Source organism: Hoplias malabaricus, chromosome 13, assembly GCF_029633855.1.
Source record: "Hoplias malabaricus isolate fHopMal1 chromosome 13, fHopMal1.hap1, whole genome shotgun sequence".
Taxonomy (NCBI): domain Eukaryota; kingdom Metazoa; phylum Chordata; class Actinopteri; order Characiformes; family Erythrinidae; genus Hoplias; species Hoplias malabaricus.
In genome coordinates, this window is record NC_089812.1 from 26,096,317 (window position 1) to 26,120,250 (window position 23,934).

The 23,934-nt window shown below is 43.3% G+C and overlaps 1 protein-coding gene across 1 annotated transcript in view; it reads left to right on the plus strand.

The window, feature by feature from the left end:
• asic2 (acid-sensing (proton-gated) ion channel 2) overlaps positions 1 to 12,813 on the plus strand; it is a 424,924-nt gene extending 412,111 nt beyond the window's left edge. The window contains exons 5-9 of the mRNA XM_066641655.1: positions 2,402 to 2,555; positions 7,883 to 7,974; positions 8,143 to 8,222; positions 9,507 to 9,575; positions 11,142 to 12,813. Of these exons, the coding sequence (XP_066497752.1) occupies positions 2,402 to 2,555; positions 7,883 to 7,974; positions 8,143 to 8,222; positions 9,507 to 9,575; positions 11,142 to 11,243 (497 nt within the window). The 3' untranslated portion in view covers positions 11,244 to 12,813. The remainder of the gene's footprint in view (positions 1 to 2,401; positions 2,556 to 7,882; positions 7,975 to 8,142; positions 8,223 to 9,506; positions 9,576 to 11,141) is intronic.
• Positions 12,814 to 23,934: the final 11,121 nt, after the last annotated feature.

The following is a 23,934-nucleotide window of genomic DNA, read 5'->3' on the forward strand; positions in this document are numbered from 1 at the left end:
ATATGCAGCACTCTACAGAGTGTTCTACTGAACTTAAGAGAGAGAGAGAGACGGAGAGACTGAGAAGAGAACCAGAAGAGTGAGAATAATCGAGGGTGAGGGGTATAGAGCATCTCAGAGACACAAACAGAAATGAAGAGGAAAGAGAGAGAAAGTGAGATTTACAGAGAAACGAGAGCAATGAAGAGGGTCAGACAAGGAGAAAGGGAGCAGTACGGAGAAAACAGGAGAGAGTGAGAGAAAAAGAGGAACAGATAAAGCGAGAGTGGGCGAGTGTTTAAAATGTCAGAGGGAAAGGTCAGCGTGTAGCTGGGGGGGAGTTTGGCGAGTTGTGAGCTGATTAGAAGCCGAGGTGAAGCCTAGCTACAGGCGGAGGATCAGGGGGCTTCCAGAAGACCCCTGATCACAATTGAACCTTCATCCTCTGCTATATCTGCTGCTATAAAGAGACAGGGGGCTGCATTATTCAGAAGCTGGGGCCACTGAAACGCTGAGCTTTACAAAAAGACCCCGTTTGTAGCGTTTGATGTCTTATCACCTGTTTCCTGGTGTGTGGAATCTAAATGTCAGCAGAGGCTCAAAAAAACAGGCTCGTCTCGTCACAGATGACCATGCATCAATCAAACAGTGCTATATATTCCACCATGTCCCCTTTTATTCACAAATTCACAAACTGAGAATTTAGCAAACATATGCTTCTTAAAGTGACATTTAAGGTGGAAGGGGACAAATCGCAAAGGAAGATAAAATCAGCCGTGATTAGTGATATGTTTAACCCTGGAAGCGCTGTGACTGACTGACTGACTTCTCTCTGAGCGCTGTGTTGATTCTGGTGAAGGAGGGAGGTCAGGGAGGGAGGTTAGTGTTAAGGTGGAAATGAATAGTTAGCACATATTTGCTTTACCTTCAGCAAAACAGTTGATTCGCTTTTTGCCTCACCCTCACTTCTCTGTTCTCCCCATCTGAAGTGGAGCCAGTTCCACCTCCATCACGTCACTGCAGGAGTGTGTACATTTTGAATCTCACTGAGTCTAGAGTCTAGAGGAAGTGTGTGTGTATGTTTATTAACACTGTGGTTGTAATCAAATGGTGGCACAGTGGTAGTGTCGCTATCACACAGCTCCAGGGTCCTGGGGTTATGGGTTCGAGTCCTGCTTTGGTTTGACGGTCTGTGAGGAGTTTGGTGTGTTCTCTCCGTGTCCGTGTGGGTTTCCTCCGGGTATTCCGGTTTCCTTCCCTCCACCTACCCGTCATCATCTCAGACATCAAACACAGGACAGTTTACATGTTGTACTCCAATCATATCAACCTGGATAATTTGTAAATCCAGTATAAAGCCCCCTGCACTGGGTTTGCAGGAGTGATGGAGCACCATTCAACAGCAGAACCCAACCTCACTAAAGCTCTTGTGGCCTCAAGTGCTCACCGAGAGGTAGTACAGAGCCTAGTTCAGAGGAGTTGAGGCAGGTTGTGTATGCCTCGCAGCGTAGGGGCTATCAGACATGAAAATTCAACGAATCACTGAGTTAAAAAGGGAACTTCTCAATGTCTGTGCACCACTGGGGGTCCCAGGAGGGCTATCAAGGCAAGAGGTTGACAGCAGTACACTGTGTGTGTGTGGAGGGATACAATAGGAGCAGATGAGCTGAGACGGAGACAAGCCTTGTGTTCATACTGTCAGTTGTTCCTGCATTTGTCACCTGTGGCGGCGACCCTGAAAAAAAAAGCCCATGCTGAAGCCCCCCACTGCGACATTGTTTGACAGAAGGATGTTTCACTCCAACAAACAGACAAGTTAATATCCCCCTCAGGAAGGACAGATATGCAGCAGCGTATATAAATTGGTAGATAAAATGCAGCAGCGTATATAAAATGTGTAATAACATTGTAATAACATTGTATCAAGCATTATATCATCTGTTCTAGTTTTTTTGTATCTTTAAATACCTAGATGCAATGTTACTGTTTCAATGGCACTGTTACTATGACGACCACTGAGAATGTGACTAAGGTCTGACTATAGATATCCGATTTGGTCACTACGCTCAGCTCAAAGGTCCGATTCATTAAGTAAATTAGATCTACCCTCCATTCACACTCATCTGAACTTCTGTGGTGTTAAAAAGAACTGAATAGAAATGCCACATATTGTAATGGCTATGGTAATGGTACATTATTATAATAATGTAATAGCTCATTATTATGATTTATCTTTTCCTAATTATGACTTAGCCCTTCATCATTATGACTCAGCAGCTCATAATTCGGACGTACTGCCTCCTAATGCTAGTCCGCCCCTCTTCATAATTAAAGACTTCTCCCTGGCTTTCAGTTTGTTTACTCTGCCTCCAAAACCCAAACCGATAATCTCTCTCTCTTTCTCTCTCTCTCTCTCTCTCAGCTGCACTGTCTGCGGTGGAGGGCAGTAACTGTGTTTGCAGAAACCCATGTAATATGACCCGTTACAACAAGGAGCTGTCCATGGTGAAGATCCCCAGCAAGACCTCGGCTCGCTACCTGGAGAAAAAGTTCAACAAATCAGAGAAGTATATCACGTGAGTTTCCTCCGAGATCTTTCACCCTTTCATTTCCACTAATGGTTCCCTCCTGACAGGTACAGTAGGGAAGGGAGGAGCTACATTTTTTATAAACAATTACCAATTCATCACAAATGTTCCCCTCTGATGCTTTTATAGAACAACAACTCTCCCCTTCACTGACATCAAAACCCACTCCTAGAAATCTGCATCTGACCCCAGCTGAGAACTGAGACAAACCGCATGGAGAAAGAACAACCCGTTTGTACTCTAATCATGGAGGGGTGGTCTTAAGGGGGCTGTATCCTGGCCACTCTTCAAAGCGGGAGGTTTTGAGCCATGATTAAGACGTAAATAACATATTGCCTCTCAGTTAAAGCCCTAAATCAGCTGGCCCCTCTTTTATGTGTGCCCAGGGTCTGAAGTTTGGAGAGGTAGAATATGATTTTATGTCTCTGGGCATGTTGCCCATCCCTGGAGTCCATTGCAGGAGAAGAGTGGGCGGAGCTACAGATTTCCGAAGCTTTATAGCTTTTGGAGTAAGTAGTGGTCCATTTAAAGCTGGAGAGTGGGAAATTCACCCAATAACAACGAGAAACTGGATACTGCTTGAGTGTGTGAAATTGTCAGCGGATGGGAGTGTGCGAGTGTCCACAGGTGTGTGGGTGAGTGTGTGAATTTGTTCCCAGGTGTGTGTGAGTGAATGTATGAAATTGTTCCCAGGTGTGTGTGTGTTTGTGTGAGTGACTGGGGGAGTGTGTGGAATTGTCCACAGGTGTGTGTGTGAGTGACTGGGTGAGTGTTTGAAATTGTCCACAGGTGTGTTTGTGAGTGACTGAGTGTGTGAAATTGTCCCCAGGTGTGAGTGTGTGAGTGACTGGGTGAGTGTGTGAAATTGTCCACAGGTGAGTGTGTGAGTGACTGGGTGAGTGTGTGAAATTGTCCACAGGTGTGTGTGTGAGTGACTGAGTGTGTGAAATTGTCCCCAGGTGTGAGTGAGTGACTGGGTGAGTGTGTGAAAGTGTCCACAGGTGTGTGTGTGAGTGACTGGGTGAGTGTGTGAAGTTGTCCACAGATGTGTGTGTGAGTGGCTGGGTGAGTGTGTGAAATTGTCCACAGGTGAGTGTGTGAGTGACTGGGTGAGTGTGTGAAATTGTCCACAGGTGTGTGTGTGAGTGACTGGGTGAGTGTGTGAAATTGTCCACAGGTGTGTGTGTGAGTGACTGAGTGTGTGAAATTGTCCCCAGGTGTGAGTGTGTGTGAGTGACTGGGTGAATGTGTGAAATTGTCCACAGGTGTGTGTGTGAGTGACTAGGTGAGTGTGTGAAATTGTCCCCAGGTGTGTGTGAGTGACTGGGTGAGTGTGTGAAATTGTCCACAGGTGTGTGTGTGAGTGACTGGGTGAGTGTGTGAAGTTGTCCACAGATGTGTGTGTGAGTGACTGGGTGAATGTGTGAAATTGTCCACAGGTGAGTGTGTGAGTGACTGGGTGAGTGTGTGAAATTGTCCACAGATGTGTGTGTGAGTGACTGAGTGTGTGAAATTGCCCCCAGGTGTGTGTGTGAGTGACTGGGTGAGTGTGTGAAATTGTCCACAGGTGTGTGTGTGTGAGTGGCTGGGTGAGTGTGTGAAATTGTCCACAGGTGTGTGTGTGAGTGACAGGGTGAGTGTGTGAAATTCTCCACAGGTGTGTGTGTGAGTGACTGGGTGAGTGTGTGAAATTGTCCACAGGTGTGTGTGTGAGTGACTGGGTGAGTGTGTGAAATTGTCCACGGGTGAGTGTGTGTGAGTGACTGGGTGAGTGTGTGAAATTGTCCACAGGTGTGTGTGTGAGTGACTGGGTGAGTGTGTGAAATTGTCCACAGGTGAGTGTGTGTGAGTGACTGGGTGAGTGTATGAAATTGTCCACAAGTGTGTGTGTCTGAGTGATTGGGTGAGTGTTTGAAATTGTCCACAGGTGTGTGTGTGAGTGACTGGGTGAGTGTGTGAAATTGTCCACAGGTGTGTGTGGGAGTGACTGGGTGAGTGTGTGAAATTGTCCACAGGTGAGTGTGTGTGAGTGACTGGGTGAGTGTATGAAATTGTCCACAGGTGTGTGTGTGTGAGTGATTGGGTGAGTGTTTGAAATTGTCCACAGGTGTGTGTGTGAGTGACTGGGTGAGTGTGTGAAATTGTCCACAGGTGAGTGTGTGTGAGTGATTGGGTGAGTGTTTGAAATTGTCCACAGGTGTGTGTGTGAGTGACTGGGTGAGTGTGTGAAATTGTCCACAGGTGTGTGTGTGAGTGATTGGGTGAGTGTTTGAAATTGTCCACAGGTGTGTGTGTGAGTGACTGGGTGAGTTTGTGAAATTGTCCACAGGTGTGTGTGTGAGTGACTGGGTGAGTGTGTGAAATTGTTCACAGGTGTGTGTGTGAGTGACTGAGTGAGTGTTTGAAATTGTCCACAGGTGAGTGTGTGAGTGACTGGGTGAGTGTGTGAAACTGTCCACAGGTGAGTGACTGGGTGAGTAACTGGGTGAGTGTGTGAAATTGTCCACAGGTGTGTGTGTGAGTGACTGGGTGAGTGTGTGAAATTGTCCACGGGTGAGTGTGTGTGAGTGACTGGGTGAGTGTGTAAAATTGTCCACAGGTGTGTGTGTGAGTGACTGGGTGAGTGTGTGAAATTGTCCACAGGTGAGTGTGTGAGTGACTGGGTGAGTGTGTGAAATTGTCCACAGGTGAGTGTGTGTGAGTGACTGGGTGAGTGTGTGAAATTGTCCACAGGTGTGTGTGTCTGAGTGATTGGGTGAGTGTTTGAAATTGTCCACAGGTGTGTGTGTGAGTGACTGGGTGAGTGTGTGAAATTGTCCACAGGTGTGTGTGTGAGTGACTGGGTTGTCCACAGGTGAGTGTGTGTGAGTGACTGGGTGAGTGTATGAAATTGTCCACAGGTGTGTGTGTGTAAGTGATTGGGTGAGTGTTTGAAATTGTCCACAGGTGTGTGTGTGAGTGACTGGGTGAGTGTGTGAAATTGTCCACAGGTGAGTGTGTGTGAGTGTTTGAAATTGTCCACAGGTGTGTGTGTGAGTGACTGGGTGAGTGTGTGAAATTGTCCACAGGTGTGTGACTGGGTGAGTGACTGGGTGAGTGTGTGAAATTGTCCACAGGTGTGTGTGTGAGTGACTGGGTGAGTGTGTGAAATTGTCCACGGGTGAGTGTGTGTGAGTGACTGGGTGAGTGTGTGAAATTGTCCACAGGTGTGTGTGTGAGTGACTGGGTGAGTGTGTGAAATTGTCCACAGGTGAGTGTGTGTGAGTGACTGGGTGAGTGTATGAAATTGTCCACAGGTGTGTGTGTCTGAGTGATTGGGTGAGTGTTTGAAATTGTCCACAGGTGTGTGTGTGAGTGACTGGGTGAGTGTGTGAAATTGTCCACAGGTGTGTGTGTGAGTGATTGGGTGAGTGTTTGAAATTGTCCACAGGTGTGTGTGTGAGTGACTGGGTGAGTGTTTGAAATTGTCCACAGGTGTGTGTGTGAGTGACTGGGTGAGTGTGTGAAATTGTCCACAGGTGTGTGTGTGAGTGGCTGGGTGAGTGTCTGAAACTTTTCCCAGGTGTGTGTGTGATGCCCTGTGATGGTTGTCTCTCTGCCTTGTGCCCGTGGGTAGGCTCTGGACCCCCAGCGACACTGAACGTGATAGTTTCAGGAGATGAATGGATGATTGTATCAATAATCAGTGATCTTTCTCATAAACGGTTTGCTCTTTATTGTTGAATGGTGAAAATGACTCGCTGCTCCTTTAAATGGAATAGGAATGGGTGCCTCACTCCGCTCGAGCGCGCCGTCTCTCCTCTGATCAGAGACTTGGACGGGGCTTAATGAAGACAGCCTTGTGTTAGTAATCTTCCTGCGGGCCGCTCTGTAGCGGGCTGCGTCCTGATGACAGCTCTGGACATTTCTTATATCCGCTCATAATTGTCTCTGACCAGGGAGCAACTCCCAATTCCCCCAGCAGCTTTTCCTCTAATAACCACGAGGCCATGTTCCTGCGACGCTCGACACGGAAATAAGACGTCTATTGTTAGATCAGCTTTCAGCACACACACTTCCTTCACAGGAACCTCTACCCTGCTCCGCCATACGACACACATCGCATCTCCCTTCATTAGCGCTTAAAAGCAGAGCTGTGCTTGTGTTTGATGTCGCTGTGGTGTGTCACATTTGGGAATCTTCTGAAACACACACACACACAAAACTGAAGCACAGACTGAATTAAATCAGCCCATAGCATATCTCTATAGAGCCACATGTGAAGTACGTTTGACCCGGTACTGACTTAACTCCCAAGGATTCCCTGGATACGTGTAATGTGTACAAAGTATAGTTTGCACCTATAGATACCCATGTGCAGGTCTGATGCCTACCCAGTGTTTTCATTCTGCCCCCGATCCTTACCCAAAGCCTTAACACTGCTTTTAATGCTAGCCCTGAGCCTTATTCTTACCCTAGCAATGTCCAAGACTCATTTATAAGAATATAAGAGTCTCAGATATAGGTAGTGTATGGTCAAATATACCAAAAAATAAAAATACATCGAGTAAGAAAGTGGATAAGAATTACCTGGTTTAATAAAGCCACTCTTGCATTATGCCCCCTTCTGGCCCCATTCTGTCTTTAACTGACTGACCAATCCTGTTTAAGATTGAGGTTCTAACGGCCCATCTAATTAACATATTGAAATGTTGAAATGTTGAAATGTGAAATAAAGAAATATAAAAATATGCAAAATGCATAAAAAAATAAGCGTAAAAATGGAAATACAGAAAAACTTTCAAGAGTTTTTAAATTAATTGTGCTTTTTATGACAAAAATTAGATTGTTTAGTTTGAGCATTTATTTATAATTATGTTCTTTTCTTGTGTTCACCATACTCTTGACCTTACCCTAACCCTAAGTCTAAATATAACTCTAAATCTTACCCTAATCTTAAGCCTGAGCATTACCTTAAACAAAACACTGTCACTATCTGTATATCAGTACCTTCAAAATAATGCTGGCAAACACCAACAGGAATTTATTTTTCTGTCTTTGTCTGATATCCTCCTATAACAGTTTACAGCACTATTTCTGTAATTCTTCTTCAGGTGCATAAAGCACAGTTCGGATTTAGTGAAATGGCGCCACCAGTGGACAGGAGCTTGCTTATTGAATACAAACTCTACAAATAGTTCAGAAGAGTCCGCTTACAACTGTTGCTTTAATGTAGTTTGTGTTTACTGTCTGCTTTCTTGGTAAAATGACAAGTGTGTGTCTGTGTGTCTGTGTGTGTGTGTGTGTGTGTGTGTGTGTGTCTCATGCTTCCACAGGGACAACATTCTAGTCCTAGACGTCTTCTTTGAGGCTCTGAATTATGAGACCATCGAACAGAAGAAAGCGTATGAGGTGGCTGGCCTTCTAGGTACAGAGCACAGCAGCAATCAGTCACACATTTCCATCATCCGCCTCCCTCTGTCTCCCCCCTCTTCCTCAACAACCCTCCACCCAACACACCCACCCACTTCTCTTTCATCTGTCCCTCGGTACTTATTCCTGCTGGCCTTGTGTCTTTTCTATTTTTCTTTTGCAGGAGACATCGGCGGTCAGATGGGCTTGTTCATCGGGGCGAGCATACTGACCATCCTGGAGCTGTTTGACTATGCCTATGAGGTCAGTCAAGAGTACTTCATCTTTTTTCAGACCAAGACACGCACACACTCGAACACACTCCAGTTCTACATTCACATCGCTCGACGAGGAGCCCATAGCCTTGTAACAGCGTGTTTGAAAAGAAGCAGGGTGCACTGTTTTCATGCAGAGACCTGCAAACCTTAGTCTTATTGTTCACATCTATTCCTTCACTCACTCACCTTCACTTACTCACTCAAGCATCATCCAGATAAACAGCTCTATAACAACCCCAAAGATGGAAAGCTCCTTCATTAAGACTCTATCACAGCTGGACCCTTTGGTCTGAGGATGGTGACCAGCATTAACCTCCCTCTCGCTGCACTCAACTTAAACCCGCCACCTACCACCGACACAAACATACACCCCCACCTCTTGCTTTTAATGAACTCCCTGAGTTCTCTGCATTTAAGTGGGCTGGGAACCACTGAGGATTTTTGGATCTTCTCCCAGCTCAAGGCCCTGGACGTTCTCCATTCATTCTGTAAAGTGTGCATGTGTGGTCCTTCCTATCGAATGACTGATGGGAGTCTAGGGATGCTAGAAATAATCATACGTAGCAGACAGTGCCTCATTTCCATATGAATTCATACTTGACAAAAAACGAAAAAAAAAAAACACTCCCGTAGTTGGTACAGTGTGTACTAAATATAGCTCACCCATGGATGTATCCACAGGTTGTAGGTGACATCACAGGGTAAAGCAGCCGCCATATTGAGTACTTACTTATTACTCAAACACACAATTCAAAATTGCCATCGTTCACATTTCCAGACAATGAGAACTACTTTATTACACTTTAAGCCAAAACAGAGAAATAATTTAATCAGACAGTCGCGATAAAACAGTATCCTCCAGTATCCTTTAAAACGTGAGTCAAATAAGACGATTTCTGAAGCTTATATATATAATCCATGTATGAGTAACTCACACACATTAAGACAAAAGGGCAGAAAAATGCATTCGAGACTGACATGCTAACCGTTTTTCATTAGATCCTATGAAGAATCTGCTAATATGGCTAACAGAGGATAAGAGTTTGTTTTATTATGCAGCAATGTGGGATCCTTTACCCCTCTGATGCAAACAGGAGGTGGGCTTCTGAGTGTTGACACCCTCTCCAGCACCGGAAAAGGAGCTGTGAATGAGATAAATGTATATGTCTTTTCCACTGGTTTATATCAGTGCTGCACTCTGTAACCAGACAGTCGGTCCCCAATATGATGAATTTACAAACAGATCTTCAAAACTGTGTGTGTGTCACAGGTGGTGAAGGAGAGACTCCTGGAGCTCTTGAGTCGAGACGAGGAGGAAGAGAGTCGAGGAGAAGACGTGGTAATGTGTTGTTTTGTTTTTTCCAGCTGTGACAAATCAGAGCAATTTATGTAAATTCATGTAAATAGCTCCATTGTTATTCCTTTTCTTCTGTCACTCAGAGTTAAAGGTTATGGTCACCTCCTGCTCCTTTGTCCAGTCAGCATTACTGAGCGGAGGCCAGGTTCTGATGGTCAGACCCAGGTCAGACATGAGTCAGGGTGCTGTCAGGTTAATCAGGCTGATGTCGTGGTGTATCAGCTCTTCTACTGTAACTGGAGTCACGGTGCATTAGAAGAGTTGTGTCGCTATAGTGAGATCTATGTAAGGTGTGTGGATCTCGAGGTCAGTGAGTGGAGGTACAAGGAAGGGGTTTGGGTGAGGAGTGTTTATTGATGAATATGACAGATGTCTGGAAGTATGTGGCTGCAGCAAGGGTTCTGATCCAAACACAAATATACGGTAGCTCAGGATCACTCCAAGAATCAGCCCAAGTCTGGCCTGAGCTACAGCACCAAGTGTAGATCCAAACCTGACAGTATTCTGATGAAATTCTGCCCCAGATCAAAAAATAATCTGGTTTCAACATGAATTAGTTGAAACAAAGCAAAAAACAATTTCCTGAATGTATACGGTGTGTAAAAAAAGATAGACTGCCCTTGGTGGATGTGCACATGAATTTCTGAAGCCCATTTGAAAAATCAGCCTTAACACTGGCCCTAAAACTAACCTTACACATAACCCTTACCTTTATCCTAAGCATAACCCTGAGCACAGCACTAACCACAGCTCTACACTCTCAAAAATAAAGGTGCTAAAAAGGGTTCTTGGAGCAATGCCATAGAAGAACCACTTTTGGTTCCATAAAGACTTTAAAGGTTTAAAAATCCAATAATTGATCTTACGTTTCTTTACTAATTTTAACATATTAGTAAAAATGGTTCTTTATGGAACCAAAAGTGGTTCTTCTAAGGCATCATTAAGAAAAAAACCCTTTGTAGCACCTTTATTTTTACGAGTGTAACCATAATTCTAACTCTACCTCCACCAGGAGCAACAGGATGGTGTCTTGTGGAATGTTCTCCCACCACAGTTTACAGCACTGTTTTTGTGATCCTTCTTTGGGTTCATATAAGGCAAGAATGGGTTGATTTAGTGAAACAGCGCCACCGGTGGACAGAAGCTTTCTCAGGGATTGTCAAGTAGAAAAGCTATAAATATCCGAGGTGCTTTTGGAGACCTCCTTGTGTTTATAGCCCAGAACAGTGCTCTTTTACAATGACTGTAACACACCAAACCGACTGAACCTGACTGTAGCCTGAGAGGATTCAGTCCTAGTCCAGCTGTAGCTTATATCAGGACGTTCTGCACCCTTTTGACAAACCAAGCCAAATTCACCATAGTCCATAAGCATCATTGTACATCTGACTGAAAATGTCACAAGAAGAAAAGTCGGTTAAAAAAACAATAATAATAATTAGTTGACCCCAGCTTTAGCCCCAAACACATTCTGTCTGATGTTGACCAGGGGTGATTCACATACATCGCTAGCTCCTTTAAATACTGTATTTGTTTTTGTTTTTCTAGAGTACCTGTGATCCTGTGGTCAACCACTCAGAGACCATCAGCCACACGGTCAGCGTTCCACTGCAGACCACTCTGGGGACGCTGGAGGAGATTGCCTGCTGAGTGCATTCCCTCCTCCTCACCAGCAGGGGCAACACCACAGCCTCCTCTCTCTTTCTCCAAGGACAGGACTTGAGTCCAGAGGGAAATGGGGGGGGTTTAAATGAAAAGTGGGAAAAACAGACTCTCTCTCTCTCTCGCTCTCTCTCTGTTGGAACTCTCACGTGACCATCTTGCACAAAAATCTAAAAAAAAAAACAGGAGTCAAGGCTGCTCTAAGGAGCCAAGAGGAAGCTGAACTTTTCTTGAACACACATGTACACATCCAGTTCCCAAAGCCCCACCTGGGAAAAGACGTGGTTCAGGGGAATTCCGGACAATTCCAGACATTTCCAAATGATTTTGGACAAAAATCAATTGTGTGTGAATGTGCTTTAGCATTGGACTTCAGTGTGTAAATGTCTCTCTCTCTCTCTCTCTCTCTCTCTCCCTCTCTTCACTCCGTCGCTGTTTCCAAGTCTACTGCCAAAACCGTGAAGAAGTACCAGAGAAAAACATGGCGAACCTCTTCTAATTTTGCATGTGTCGGTTTTTCTCGGGCTACGATGCACTTTCCTCTTGTCTCTCTCTCTCTCTCTCTCTCTCTCTCTCTCTCTCTCTTTGAGAGCGCTTCCATTGTGCCGTCTCTTCGCTATGTGTCTCTGCATCTCATTGGCCTGTGAGATGCCACTAAGGGATGCGTCCCAAACCCAGAAGAAAGTCCCTTCCCCTTTTTTTTCTTACCTTCACTCATCCGTCCCCTCCTTTTTTTATTATTATTATTGAATCCATCGAGGCCCCGGGAGTCTGTGACCTTTCTGCCATGAGGGCCCCATCTTGTGACTGGCTAACGAGGGTCTGTCTCTCCAGCAGCCTTCATCATTTTCCTGTGACCATCTCTTGACAAGAAAGAAGACCCTTTCGGGGACAGTGTCTTGCTGTTGGTTGTGAAGCCTAGGCCTTAACCGGTGGTGACCGTGCCAGAGGAGTGCGAGTTCTCATGCTTGGGTTTTGTTTCGCCAGACAATCAGGTTTAGTTTCCCACACTTCCAGTGCACATTGGCTCTCTTTATTTTGAAGAACTTTTTTTTTGTTGTTGTTGTTGTTGTATATTTATTTCTTCTCAAACAAATGCTTTCAATGTTATAAAACCCCAAGGTTCTTAAATGGTTCTTAGATAGGAGGTCTGGGACTGTGAACATGTTCTTCACACTCACACATCCTCCGTTTCAACGGCCGCTCAACGGCCTTCACCTGAAAAGCCCCATTCGGCACTTTAATTTTTAAAGGGCCTGTATCATTGGAAAAAAATACATTTATTTTATTTTATTTATTTTTTTTGAAGTAAGAGTGTTTGATGTAGTTTGTAAACATTATTAAAGTCCATTTGCTCCAAAAAAAGAGCTCTGAGCAACAAAATCAGCCTGTTTTCAAGTTTTTTGTGATCTCATACAACCCAACACAAGCCTGAGGTTTAGCCACGCCCATTCACTGTAAGGTTATACAAAGTGTTATTAGCTTGGGCTAGCAAAATTGGGCAGCCAATCAGCGCAGAGCTCATTTACATGTATCCTATACACAAATCAGCCATAAAATTAAAATGACCTTGTTTGTACACTTTGTGTTGAATTTTATTTTACATTCACTGACCACACAGCTGCACTCTGTGGTTCCACTGTTCCTCTGCATACTGTTTATTTTCCTTGGACCCTGTTGTTGAATGGCCAGGACCCCAACAGAGCAGGTATTATTTCAGCGCTGTAGTGACAGCCCTTGGCACGAGTGGATCAGACACAGCAGTGCTGCTGGAGATGTAAACCCCTCTGTAAACCCCACTGCTGGACTGAGGATAATCCACCAACGACAAATGTCTGGTAAACAACGTCCTATGGGCTGCGCCCTGTGTCGACTGATGACGACCTACACAAACTGTGCAACAGCAGCTGAGCTACCGCCTTTGACTTTACATCTGCAAGGTGGACCAATGAGGTTGGAGAATCTAACAGAGTGGAGAGTGAGTGCACATTGTTTAAAAACTCCAGCAGCACTGCTGTGTCTGATCCACTCATACAAGCAGTGGTAAATTTATATTAGATTTTTTAAAATGCATAGAACATAAGTTAAAAGCTGTCCACAGAGTAAAAGAGCTTGTTATTGTACTAAACATACCATCCACTGGGTAAGATACCAGTCTAATGGGATGCTAATGGCATGGAACAGTGTCCCATTAGCATTGTATTTGTTGTCCCCCCAGTAAAGCACATTACGGCAGAGTACAAAACATGACACCCACACACACACACACACACAGAGTCCTCAAAGCCTTGCTTTTCCTTACCGCTGGTTGTTTGTGTGCTTTCAGACATTAGCCAGTTCGCTTACGTTCCCCTAGACCTTTCTCAAACGTGAACATTTAGGCTCAGCTGCTGTTTACTTTATTATTTACAGAACATAAAAATCAAGCCTCGTCATGAGCACATTGTCATCTGCTCTGAAACTGCATCTCTTAAAGCTCAGTACTGAGTAATAAAACGTTCATCATGATCATTAGTGGCTAATAAATCCCATCGCTGCCTTGTTTATCTTCTCATAAAGCCCCTCTAAAGTCCATCTGGGGAGGATGGGAGCTCAGACCTGAGCTGATTGATTGCAGGTTCAGTTCACCAGCAGCGCGTTCCATGAATCCTGCATTCCTAATGCTTTATACAGCATTTGTCAGTTGTAATATGGCGTTTGTTATATTGTTATAACACTTTAGTGTAGGTTTTTTGTTAATAAGGCCACGTGACACATATAGGAGTCTGTCAGAAACATCTGCAGGCTTATTCCCACATGTGTCAGTTGTCATAAAAGCCGTTTTTAATCGATTTCACCCTTTAATGTCTTCTAATATGCCTTTACAGTTGTAGGTTTATACTTGTTGTTTTAAAGGGCTTATACAGACTTATAAAGGGCAAATAAAGCCCTGATTAATAGTGTTCTTATGAACAGGTTTTATAATATTTAAATGTGACCTGTTTTTATTGTACTTCAAATGTAGCCAGAGGTGCTATGGTTTGGCAAGGTTTAAGATTTGACCCCTCTGTTTCAGGGTAGCCCCTCGTACCTCAGAGCCTGGGCATGCTGGGTCCATGGCGGTTTCATGAATGTATGTGTGTGGTACATGGGGTACTTTCTACTGAACAGCAGGTATACACAATCTTACACCAGACGATCGAGGGTCCTATTCATGCTTTCACAAAGGCTTATCATATAGAATTAGGTGTTGTTAGGAGTTTTTCTGGTTCCAGATTTTCTGCTCTGGGACCGCTTACTCAGGCTCGTCGCCATGGAAACCACCCACTCTCCACACAGCTTTGGGGAGGGGAGAAGGCTCATGAAAAAGAAAACAAATTAATTTAATTGAATAAAGCAGGGTCCTCATTTTTCTAGGCCTAATGCACTGGGCCCTGCAGCTCCTCCACCATCTCCAGACACTTACCTGGGGCTCTGTGAGGATGCAGAGGTGTGCATTTCCATGCTAATACATTTTATTTAATAATGACTGGTGTTATTATTTCCCCTGTCCCTCAGCTTGGTTCTAAGGGCACATTTAGTGCTTGCAACTGTTTCTCAGCATCACATCCCATGGTATCGGGTCGGTGTAGGAGAACTGCTCAGCGAAAGGGTTTAACAGCAGTGATTGAGCAGAAGAAGGAGGCTAATGTGAATAAAATCAAGAGGAGTAATGATTTTGTTAAATGAAAACAGAGGGAAAACAGAGTGCTAATAACAGCTCAGATGCTTTTACAGACCGGTGTCTTTATTTCCCAAGCAGATGCTGGAGATCAATGTGAATGTTGTGTGCTTTTTGCATTTGATCTCAGGATTGTGATGAAGTGCTTTGTGGAGGATGAGGTTTTTCTAATCTGACTGCACTCTGATGACTTCACTTTGTATTTTTCACATTCAACACTGGGTTTAAAAAGCACTCAAAATCTCAGTAGTAGCAATTTTCTCCACTGCATTTGTTTACCTCTTCAACCAACCAATGAATAGACAGATGCCAAGTGGCTCTACGGTGGTCCTCCATATCAGGAAGTGAAAGTGAATTAAGTACGCAATCAGTGGCCTTCAATTATATTTCATTCGTAACAACAAAGGTGCCATGAATGCTCCTTAACGCAATGACTTTGCTTTCCATAAGAACATTTTATTGGTTGTGTAGAGGTGCGTGAGCTGATAAACCTTTCTAAAGATTCAAGGATATTTTTGTATCCCCATAATTTAGTATAACTTCACTATATGTAGGATTTATTATATTTTGATGATCCTTAACACCATCAAATGTATTGGTTCCAACTTTTTTGAAAAAGTGCGTAATTACACATTAACAACACTTGCTATAACATAACTACTGGCGATTACAGCTTATGTAAATACCCTTGCACATCAACTTCAGTTTTTACTTATGTATGTTATGACAGTATATTTTCTATACTGTTATTACATGAATAAAAGAGTGAAGGGAATAGCCATTGTATGAACTGCCGGCTTTAATGATTGTAATAAATATGTTGTTATATGCTTTATGAAAGTAATAACACTGTTCATTCAGTTTCCAGTGAAATTGATGCATGTGTTTACACAAGCTGTACAACTGTAAACCATTGGTAATATGTAATAACTCACTCAATGCCCAATGAGTGGTGGTCCTATGGCGATCCACTTCTTTTCACACGTGTGGCAGATGGGGCTGATAAACAATGCAGCAAAGGTACATAGTGCAATTTTATGGTAGGTTTTGCAGATAAAACGAACATGAAAACATCTGCCTAATATACTAGTGAGTCTTTATATACATGTAAGAGAAGAAGATTCACCCTTGGACACTTTGCTCCATGTATGTATGTATATTACATAGTAATTACACATTCATAACACAAATTACATATGTATTACTTGTAACATCAGGGAAGGTTATGATGTTGAGGTCTGTTCGTTACTCTTGCCCTTACCCACTGTTTCCCTTTGTCAGTGTGTGGTCCTCTCTGTTTCTCTTCAGCCCACTGCTGCAGAAATTGAAAACAAATTTCTAGAAATGGCTTTATTTATATTTTTATTTGTTTTTATTAGTTCTGTGGGAACTGTGGCGCCTGCTTTTCATGAACTGATATTCATCTGTGTTTTATATCAATTTTTCCCCCCTTCCTTGTTTACCATGTTCTTTGTTCAGCTACATTAATTGCATTTGCGCTGAGCCTGTATAGTCAAGAGAGAAAGAGGAAAAACAAACCTGAAGCTTTTAAAAGCCTGGAAGCACTGAGAAATGAAATGAAGCAGATTGAATGGAAACAACTGAATGGTTCTGTCAGAGGATCAGGATACACCTCTCTAGCGTAACAGTAAACATGAGCACTTTAATGGAGTTCTAGCCATTTTCCCTTTTACCACATCTGTGGGATTGAACTGGAATCGGCTGTGTTTTTATAACATTGTAGAGACTCGGCGGGAAAAACTGAGAACCACAGGAAATCATTTAATTTGTGAATGAGGCGAGCTGTGAGAAAAACCGTGCACATTAAAAGCACACAGCAAATTCATCAGTGTTAAACCAACAGTATTAGTGTTAACTTAATACTGAGAGTGTTAAACTATTACACTAACGGTGCTAATTTAGCACTAATAGTGTTGATTTAACACTGGTGAATTTACTGTGCAGTGATAATTAACCTGAAGCTGGAGATCAGTTCATTTTAAAGTTGTTGTTTACTGGGAAAGTGGTCTCGGTTGTTTTACAGCTCTCATAGTAAATACACATTAAAAGATACATGTTCTACCTGTTCTCCACAAGTGAACATACCTGCTTTGGTTAAAGGATCATACACCACAGCAGTATTCTCCCATGGTCAGGACGACTGCTTTCGGCACCTGTTCCTTTAAATGAGTCTGAGCTCTGGATTTTAGCCTTGTTCGCTCTGTATTCTTTCTTCTCAGTTCTCAAGTTCTCCGTATTTTATTTATTCGTTTTTTATTATTTATTCGTAATAAGTTGTACAGGCTAAAATAATGACTGGGTGGTCTGCTTTCATAGTATGTGGGTTGGTGGGCTCCAGATATACACTTTAATGGGCACATGTACTGAACAAGTGATTTTAAGCCATGTTTCCTTTAATAATGTAATTAGTGGTGATGTATTCCTGTATTGAAATCATGTCTTTCTCATGGTGGCAGCAAGTGGTGTGAAATAATTCTGTGTGTGTGTGTGTGTGGAGGCAGAGCTGCAGGCTCAGTTCCTTACTGATGAGCTGGGTATGATTCCTATTGCCAAGCTGAACAGGTTTGGGATGAATCACAGTGAATCCAGCCTCTGGACTGAGGAACAATCGCCCAGTTCTCATCAGATTCTTGGTTCTGCAACAGATGAAGCTTTCAGACAACAGCACACCACACAACTCAGCCATCAGTACAGCACTCTGTTCGTGGTGCTCACGACAGTCATGAAAAAACTAATTATAATGATCAAATATTAGTTAATACATTGTACACTGTTCAGCCCCAACATTAAAATGACCTCATGTTTCAACACTCACTGCCCATTTTGTCAGCTCCACTGACCATACAAGTTTGTTGTTCCATAAATACAGACTGTTGCTTAGATACCGGTTGCTCTGCATACTTGTTTAGAGCAGGGCAGTGTTTTATTAGTGACCTGAATGAAGCCGTACGTCTCTGGTCGTTGTTGTTTACTGCGGTGGAGGGGCTGATGGGTAACTGAGTGGTGTTTGTGCTGATGACTGGACGATGGTCAGCTCTGGAGGAATAACATGGCCGAGGGAAATCGGTGGCATTTTGAAAGGAAGGGCTCCCACTAATGAGCCTCCACTTTAGTGGAGAACATCGGAGGCCTGGAGGCTCTTATAGCTACAAATGCCCATCACTCATTCAGACTCTTCCCCCATTACAGACCTGTGGACAGAGCGTTGTATTCGAAGGTTTGGGCACCCCTGGTCAAACGGTGGGCTGTGTTCACTCCCTGTCCACTCTGTTAAACACACCTTCCTCATGGTCCTCTTTGAAGATGTAAAGTCAGAGAAGTGTTTGCTGGTCGTCCTCTGGTCCTTAATCAGTGACACAGGATGTTGTCAGGTTTCAGTCCAGCAGTGGCACCGAAGGCTTTAAAAACTCCAGCAGCACTGCTGTGTCTGATCCACTCATACCAGCGCAGCACACTAACACACCCAAACCATCCCTGCTCTGTGGTGGAACTGGACCATTGAAGAGTGAGATGAAATGAGGGTAAAGTATGTGGATGCTGATAAAATGGACAGTGAGTGTGGACAAATGGGGGTGGTTGTAATGTGATGGCTGATGGGTGAGTTTGTGCTACAGTTGATTGTCAGCTGGTGTGACAGCGATATCTCTGAACACAGCTGGCCATGAAACATCTGCAGGTCAATTGAACTAATGCTGCTTCTGCAGTTGTTACCCCTGGATCCAGGGCCACGGAGGCGCTCGGCTCGGCTCCACATCATAACGCACCTGCTCTGGGTAATCGGTTAATCATGGCTGATGGCTCAGCTGGGAGCCGCAACTGAGTTGACACTAATTCAGTCTCTGAGTCTCCCATCATGAGACGTAAGCGTTCAGAGCCTGGTCACAAGCAGGTGGAGCTGAGTGAGTGCCCTGTGTTCCCCATACACACTCCTGTTCTGTCTTGGTGAGTGTGTGAAACTGTCCACAGGTGCGTTTGTGAGTGACTGTATGTGAGTGTATGTGAGTGTATGAACGCCTGGCTGAGTGTGGGATGCTCTGTGATGGACTGGATTAGCTCTAGACCCACCGCAATTCTGAAAAATGAAGAAGTGGTTAGAGTGGATGGATGAATGAATGGCTGGATGAAAAAGCAGTATCAGAAGAAGAAAGGGATCAAGTGTTGAAGGAAATCATCATTATCGTCACCATTTATATTACACAACTTTTTCATATGGTCATTCATCTGGAGTCTTCAGCTCATTGTGGAGACACTGGGTTCCAGCTGAGGGACAACATAAACACACTGTTGTAGGTCCTGGCAAGGGGACAGGAGAAACCGACTTAGGCAGTACACAGCTTGAGTGCAAAACCATCCTTAGAAGCTGAGAATGATTAATAAGTAGGGACCCTAGAGGCTTGGTGTTGAGACAAAGTCTGCCAAGGGTTAGCGCAGTCTGCTCTCTGGGTTTCTGTGATTCTGTTTGGAGATTGTAAAGAAATGATCCAAGGCAACAGCTATTAATGAACCATAATCATGCGAATCATAAATCTGGGAGAGGGCACTATGGCATGGGAAAGCTATAAAACAGACTGGGAGGCTTGCTCCACTAGGGGAAGTCCCCTACTCTTGACCATTCGACCCTGCCGCTGTGGTGAGAGGGTCTCCAGCTTATAGCGTAGTCTACTCTGTTACCATAGCGCTATACAATATATATATATATATATATACCCCCTCAGCAGCTTCTCAGTTGGGATTTGATTGTTAAAAATTTGGAAAGTGACACCATTCTTGCACTTGACATAACGTGTATAATACGTGACATAATACGTGTATTAGTACAGCACTGAAATCTGATGCTTACTCTGTTCATAGCAATCACAGACAGCATATCAGCACCATGGACAGCAACAACCTGCCAGCTACTCCATGCTCAATATAGATAGATTCAACCTTATTGTCATTGCTCTATACAGATACAATACAACAAAGTGCACTAACACTCCTGTTCAATGTACTTTCCAGTGCAGCATCAGCCTAGTTTTTTATTTAAATAAGACCTGGTGCTTCTTTATTACTCCAACATAAGGATAATGCACCAGACCGAGCTGGTCAGCTGCTTCCACCATCTCACTGCCTCATGTCCTTTCTTACAGTCTGAGTTTTAGCAATTTATATTTAAGTAGTCAGTCGTCTCATGCCTCCTGAAAGTGGCTGGGATTCACCACAGAGCACAAAAACGATTCATACTTCTTAAAACCTCCTTCTACCTCTTTGAGTGCCTGGGGGCTTGATCCAGATTCTGGTTTAAGAGTATCTAGTGCTGGTCCTGTCCATATTCCATGTATGTGGAGTTCTGTGTTCATGCTCCAAAGATGTGGAATATGTTACTAATAAATATTTATCTCCTCCTCTTACAGAAAAAGTAAACCAGCTAAAACACACTGCTTTTCTTGAATGTTGCACTTGTTTTATTATTTTAAAAAGTTTTCACTTAATTTACTGTACATTGCTTTAAAGACGGTTGTTGTTCTTAAAAAAACTAGTTTATAATTATTGTCTACTTTGTGATTATTCATTTTTTTCTGTGTTTAAATATTAATATAACCCCACGTTATATTTGATTTTAATTGCCTTTTACTCTGTTATTTTTCTGATTGTTTTTCTGCTCTTTCACTGTTGTTATTTGCACATTATACTGCATTTTATTGTATGAAAATTCTGATTAATATATTTTAGAAATACTCAGATCCCTTTTCACATATTAAATGTTAGGAACACATTATTTACTCAGATGCATAGTGCACTGTAAATATATCAAAGGTATGAGTTATAATAATGTTGATGTTTGTGCCTCAGTGGAGAGGTGTGAGTTCTGTTTTCAACACTGAACTCCAGGACCACACCCTCCTCCCAAAGGTCAGCGGGGGCTTGTTTTCACACATTAGCATTGCACGTTCAACGCCAAATCAAACAGGGTTTAGAGCAGAGGGGTGTGCAGGGGGGGTGTCGGGGTTGTCAGACATGCCCTGGAGTCCACAGCTCATCTGATTCAACTCCTGAACTCCTGGGTAATGAGCTGACAAGTTGAAAAGAGGGAGTTAAATGCGGTAGACTGTTGAATTCTGCTGTGGTCGTCCAGGACTGAGTCTAACACCGTGGGTTAATGTGCCCCAGTGGGGAATGATCTGTGAGTCAAACCGACAGCTGGTGATTTCCCTTCATCTAACAACACAATAGCAGCCTGGTTTGATAAAAAAAAAAGATGGTGTCAGTCCCTTTCCCTCAGTGCCTTCAGTGAAGATGGGGTTTATATAAGTGGAGGCGGAGTCAGTGATTCAGCAGGTTGTTGGTGTTGTGGGTGGAGCTGTATCTACCTGTAGATACAGCTCTACATTTACAAGAGCACATCAATCCATAAACTGATTAATGAGTGAATAGTTATGGAATGATTCATCATAATAATGCTCCAGTGTTAAACAGATCACTGTTATTATATCGTGTAGTAGGTTATTCATGTCTGCTCTGTGTGGTTTAATATATAATTAACACGTCATCATCACAGCACAGGTATAAAACTGTGATAAAACAGGACTAGTAAAACTAAAGCAGGTTTCACAGGTTTCTTTTTAAATATGTCCTTTCTGCACACCCCACTGTGTAGAAGCTTGGGCTGAGAAAACAGGTAAAAACATGTCTGTCATCTCTTCATTTTTTTCAGAAAGATCTCCCGAGCTACAAATCTGCATAGAGGCTACAATTAAATCTAATTGTTCTTCTGCCCTCTAGTGGCGCTGGGACTGATTTTAATGGATGGAGAAATACTAACAGAAGCCACATGAATGTTAGATGTCTGTTTTAATACATTCTCAGTGCAGAACCCTAGCTTTGTAGGAAACACAGAGACAAAACCATATTCAATCTGTGTCTTTATTTGTTGCTGAGGAACACACACTCACACAATGTATATGGGACATTAAAATTTTGATTGCTGACCTGTGTCATACATAAACAACATTGTATTGATTTGTATGTAATTATACATGTGGGTCATTAATATTCCATATATAATTGCCTGTGTAATATATGGGGGTGGGGGGGGGTTCCTCCCACAGTCCAAAAACACACGTTGGTAGGTGGATTGGCGACTCAAAAGTGTCCGTAGGTGTGAATGTGTGTGTGTCTGTGTTGCGCTGTGAAGGACTGGCGCCCTCCAGGGTGTATTCCCTTGCGCCCAATGATTCCAGGTAGGCTCTGGACCCACTGCGACCCTGAATTGGATAAGCGCTTACAGATAATGAATGAATGAATGAATGAATGAATATATGTGGGATGTTATTATTACATAGATGTAATTACAAATGTATAATACATTAATATGCTGTATCAGTTCTGTTTAGTTCAACCTTCCAACTCTAAAATATATATTTACGTGTTCACTGTCAAGTAAAAACCTTGTATCTCCAAAATCTATGTCACAGAAGCAAATACATTCTGAATGTTTGTGTAAAATAAATATTTATTTGGCTTCATTTTGGACTGTTTTCATAGTTCTGTGAAGTTAAATGGTGTTAAATAATTAAACTTTAGACACTAGGTTTAGTTAAATGTAGCGCGCTATGTGTAATTACATACGTGGTGTATTTAGGTTTTTACGTCTTGTGAAGTATTGGTCTTTGTGTGTGTGTGTGTGTGTGTGTGTGTGTGTGTGTGTGTGTGTGTGTGTGTGTGTCCAGCTGGGAAATATGTATTCAAATCCTTGCTGGAGCTGAGTAACATGTTCTCTATTGCTTTTTTTCCCATCAGTGTGTTAATTGGATCAGGGGAGATAAGCCAGTCTCACACTGATGTGCTTTGTGGAAGTCTTTTGTGCTCTCAAGGCTTTGCTGGGGATTTTGCTCCAGAGAATGAACTGTCAATTAGTCCTGCTCCAGCAAATCTAATTTGACCTGTGTTCGGGGGTCCCACTTATTTATTTATTATTCAGTAGGGTTGCCTGGGTTGTTTTCAGTCGTGGCTGGCAGAGAACGGTTTTAAACCAGTGATTTGTAGCTCATCAGAATGTTTTTAGTCTCCCACAGTCCTAATTGGCCATTGCTTTCTCTTCAGCGCCTCGTTTTTCAGCAGTTAATTATGCATGCGCTTTTTGCTGGCCATAGCTCTGATCTTGTTTCATCTCGGTGGAAGGTGCACGTTGTGTACTTCTTTGGACTTGCCTGTGTGGAAGGTGCAGCAAGAACTTTAAAAATAATGCACATATATTTTGCTAAATATTCATAACATTTGTATGGAGTGATTCTTAATAATTGCTTGTTATCTAATGATCACCAAGTGAGCTCCAGGCAGCTGGAGGCTGTTTCATACAACACAGTGTTATGTAACTGGAGAAAAGAAAGGTGACTGTACGTCCTCTTTTCACCGGACAAGTCTTATGTTTGGACCCAAAAATTGCCTGGATTTTAATATCACCACAGGATGTCTGCATGCTATCTCCCATCCAAGATCTTGCCCAGTGCCCTAAACAGGCTGTTTCTAATCTTTCAAAGCTTAGATTTAGGTTAACAACTAGACTATTGGTAGTGTCGCAGCCACACAGCTCTAGGGGCCTGGAGGTTGTGGGTTCGATTCCCGCTCCGGGTGACTGTCAGTGAGGAGTGTGGTGTGTTCTCCCTGTGTCCGCGTGGGTTTCCTCCGGGTGCTCCGGTTTCCTCCCACAGTCCAAAAACACACGTTGGTAGGTGGATAGGTGACTCAAAAGTGTCCGTAGGTGTGAGTGAATGTGTGTGTGTGTCTGTGTTGCCCTGTGAAGAACTGGCGCCCCCTCCAGGGTGTATTCCCGCCTTGCGCCCAATGATTCCAGGTAGGCTCTGGACCCACCGCAACCCTGAATTGGATAAGCGCTTACAGATAATGAATGAATGAATGAATGAATGGGTGAGTAGAGGATTTGAGGCTGATTTCTTGTGCTGGGTTGCCAGAAAT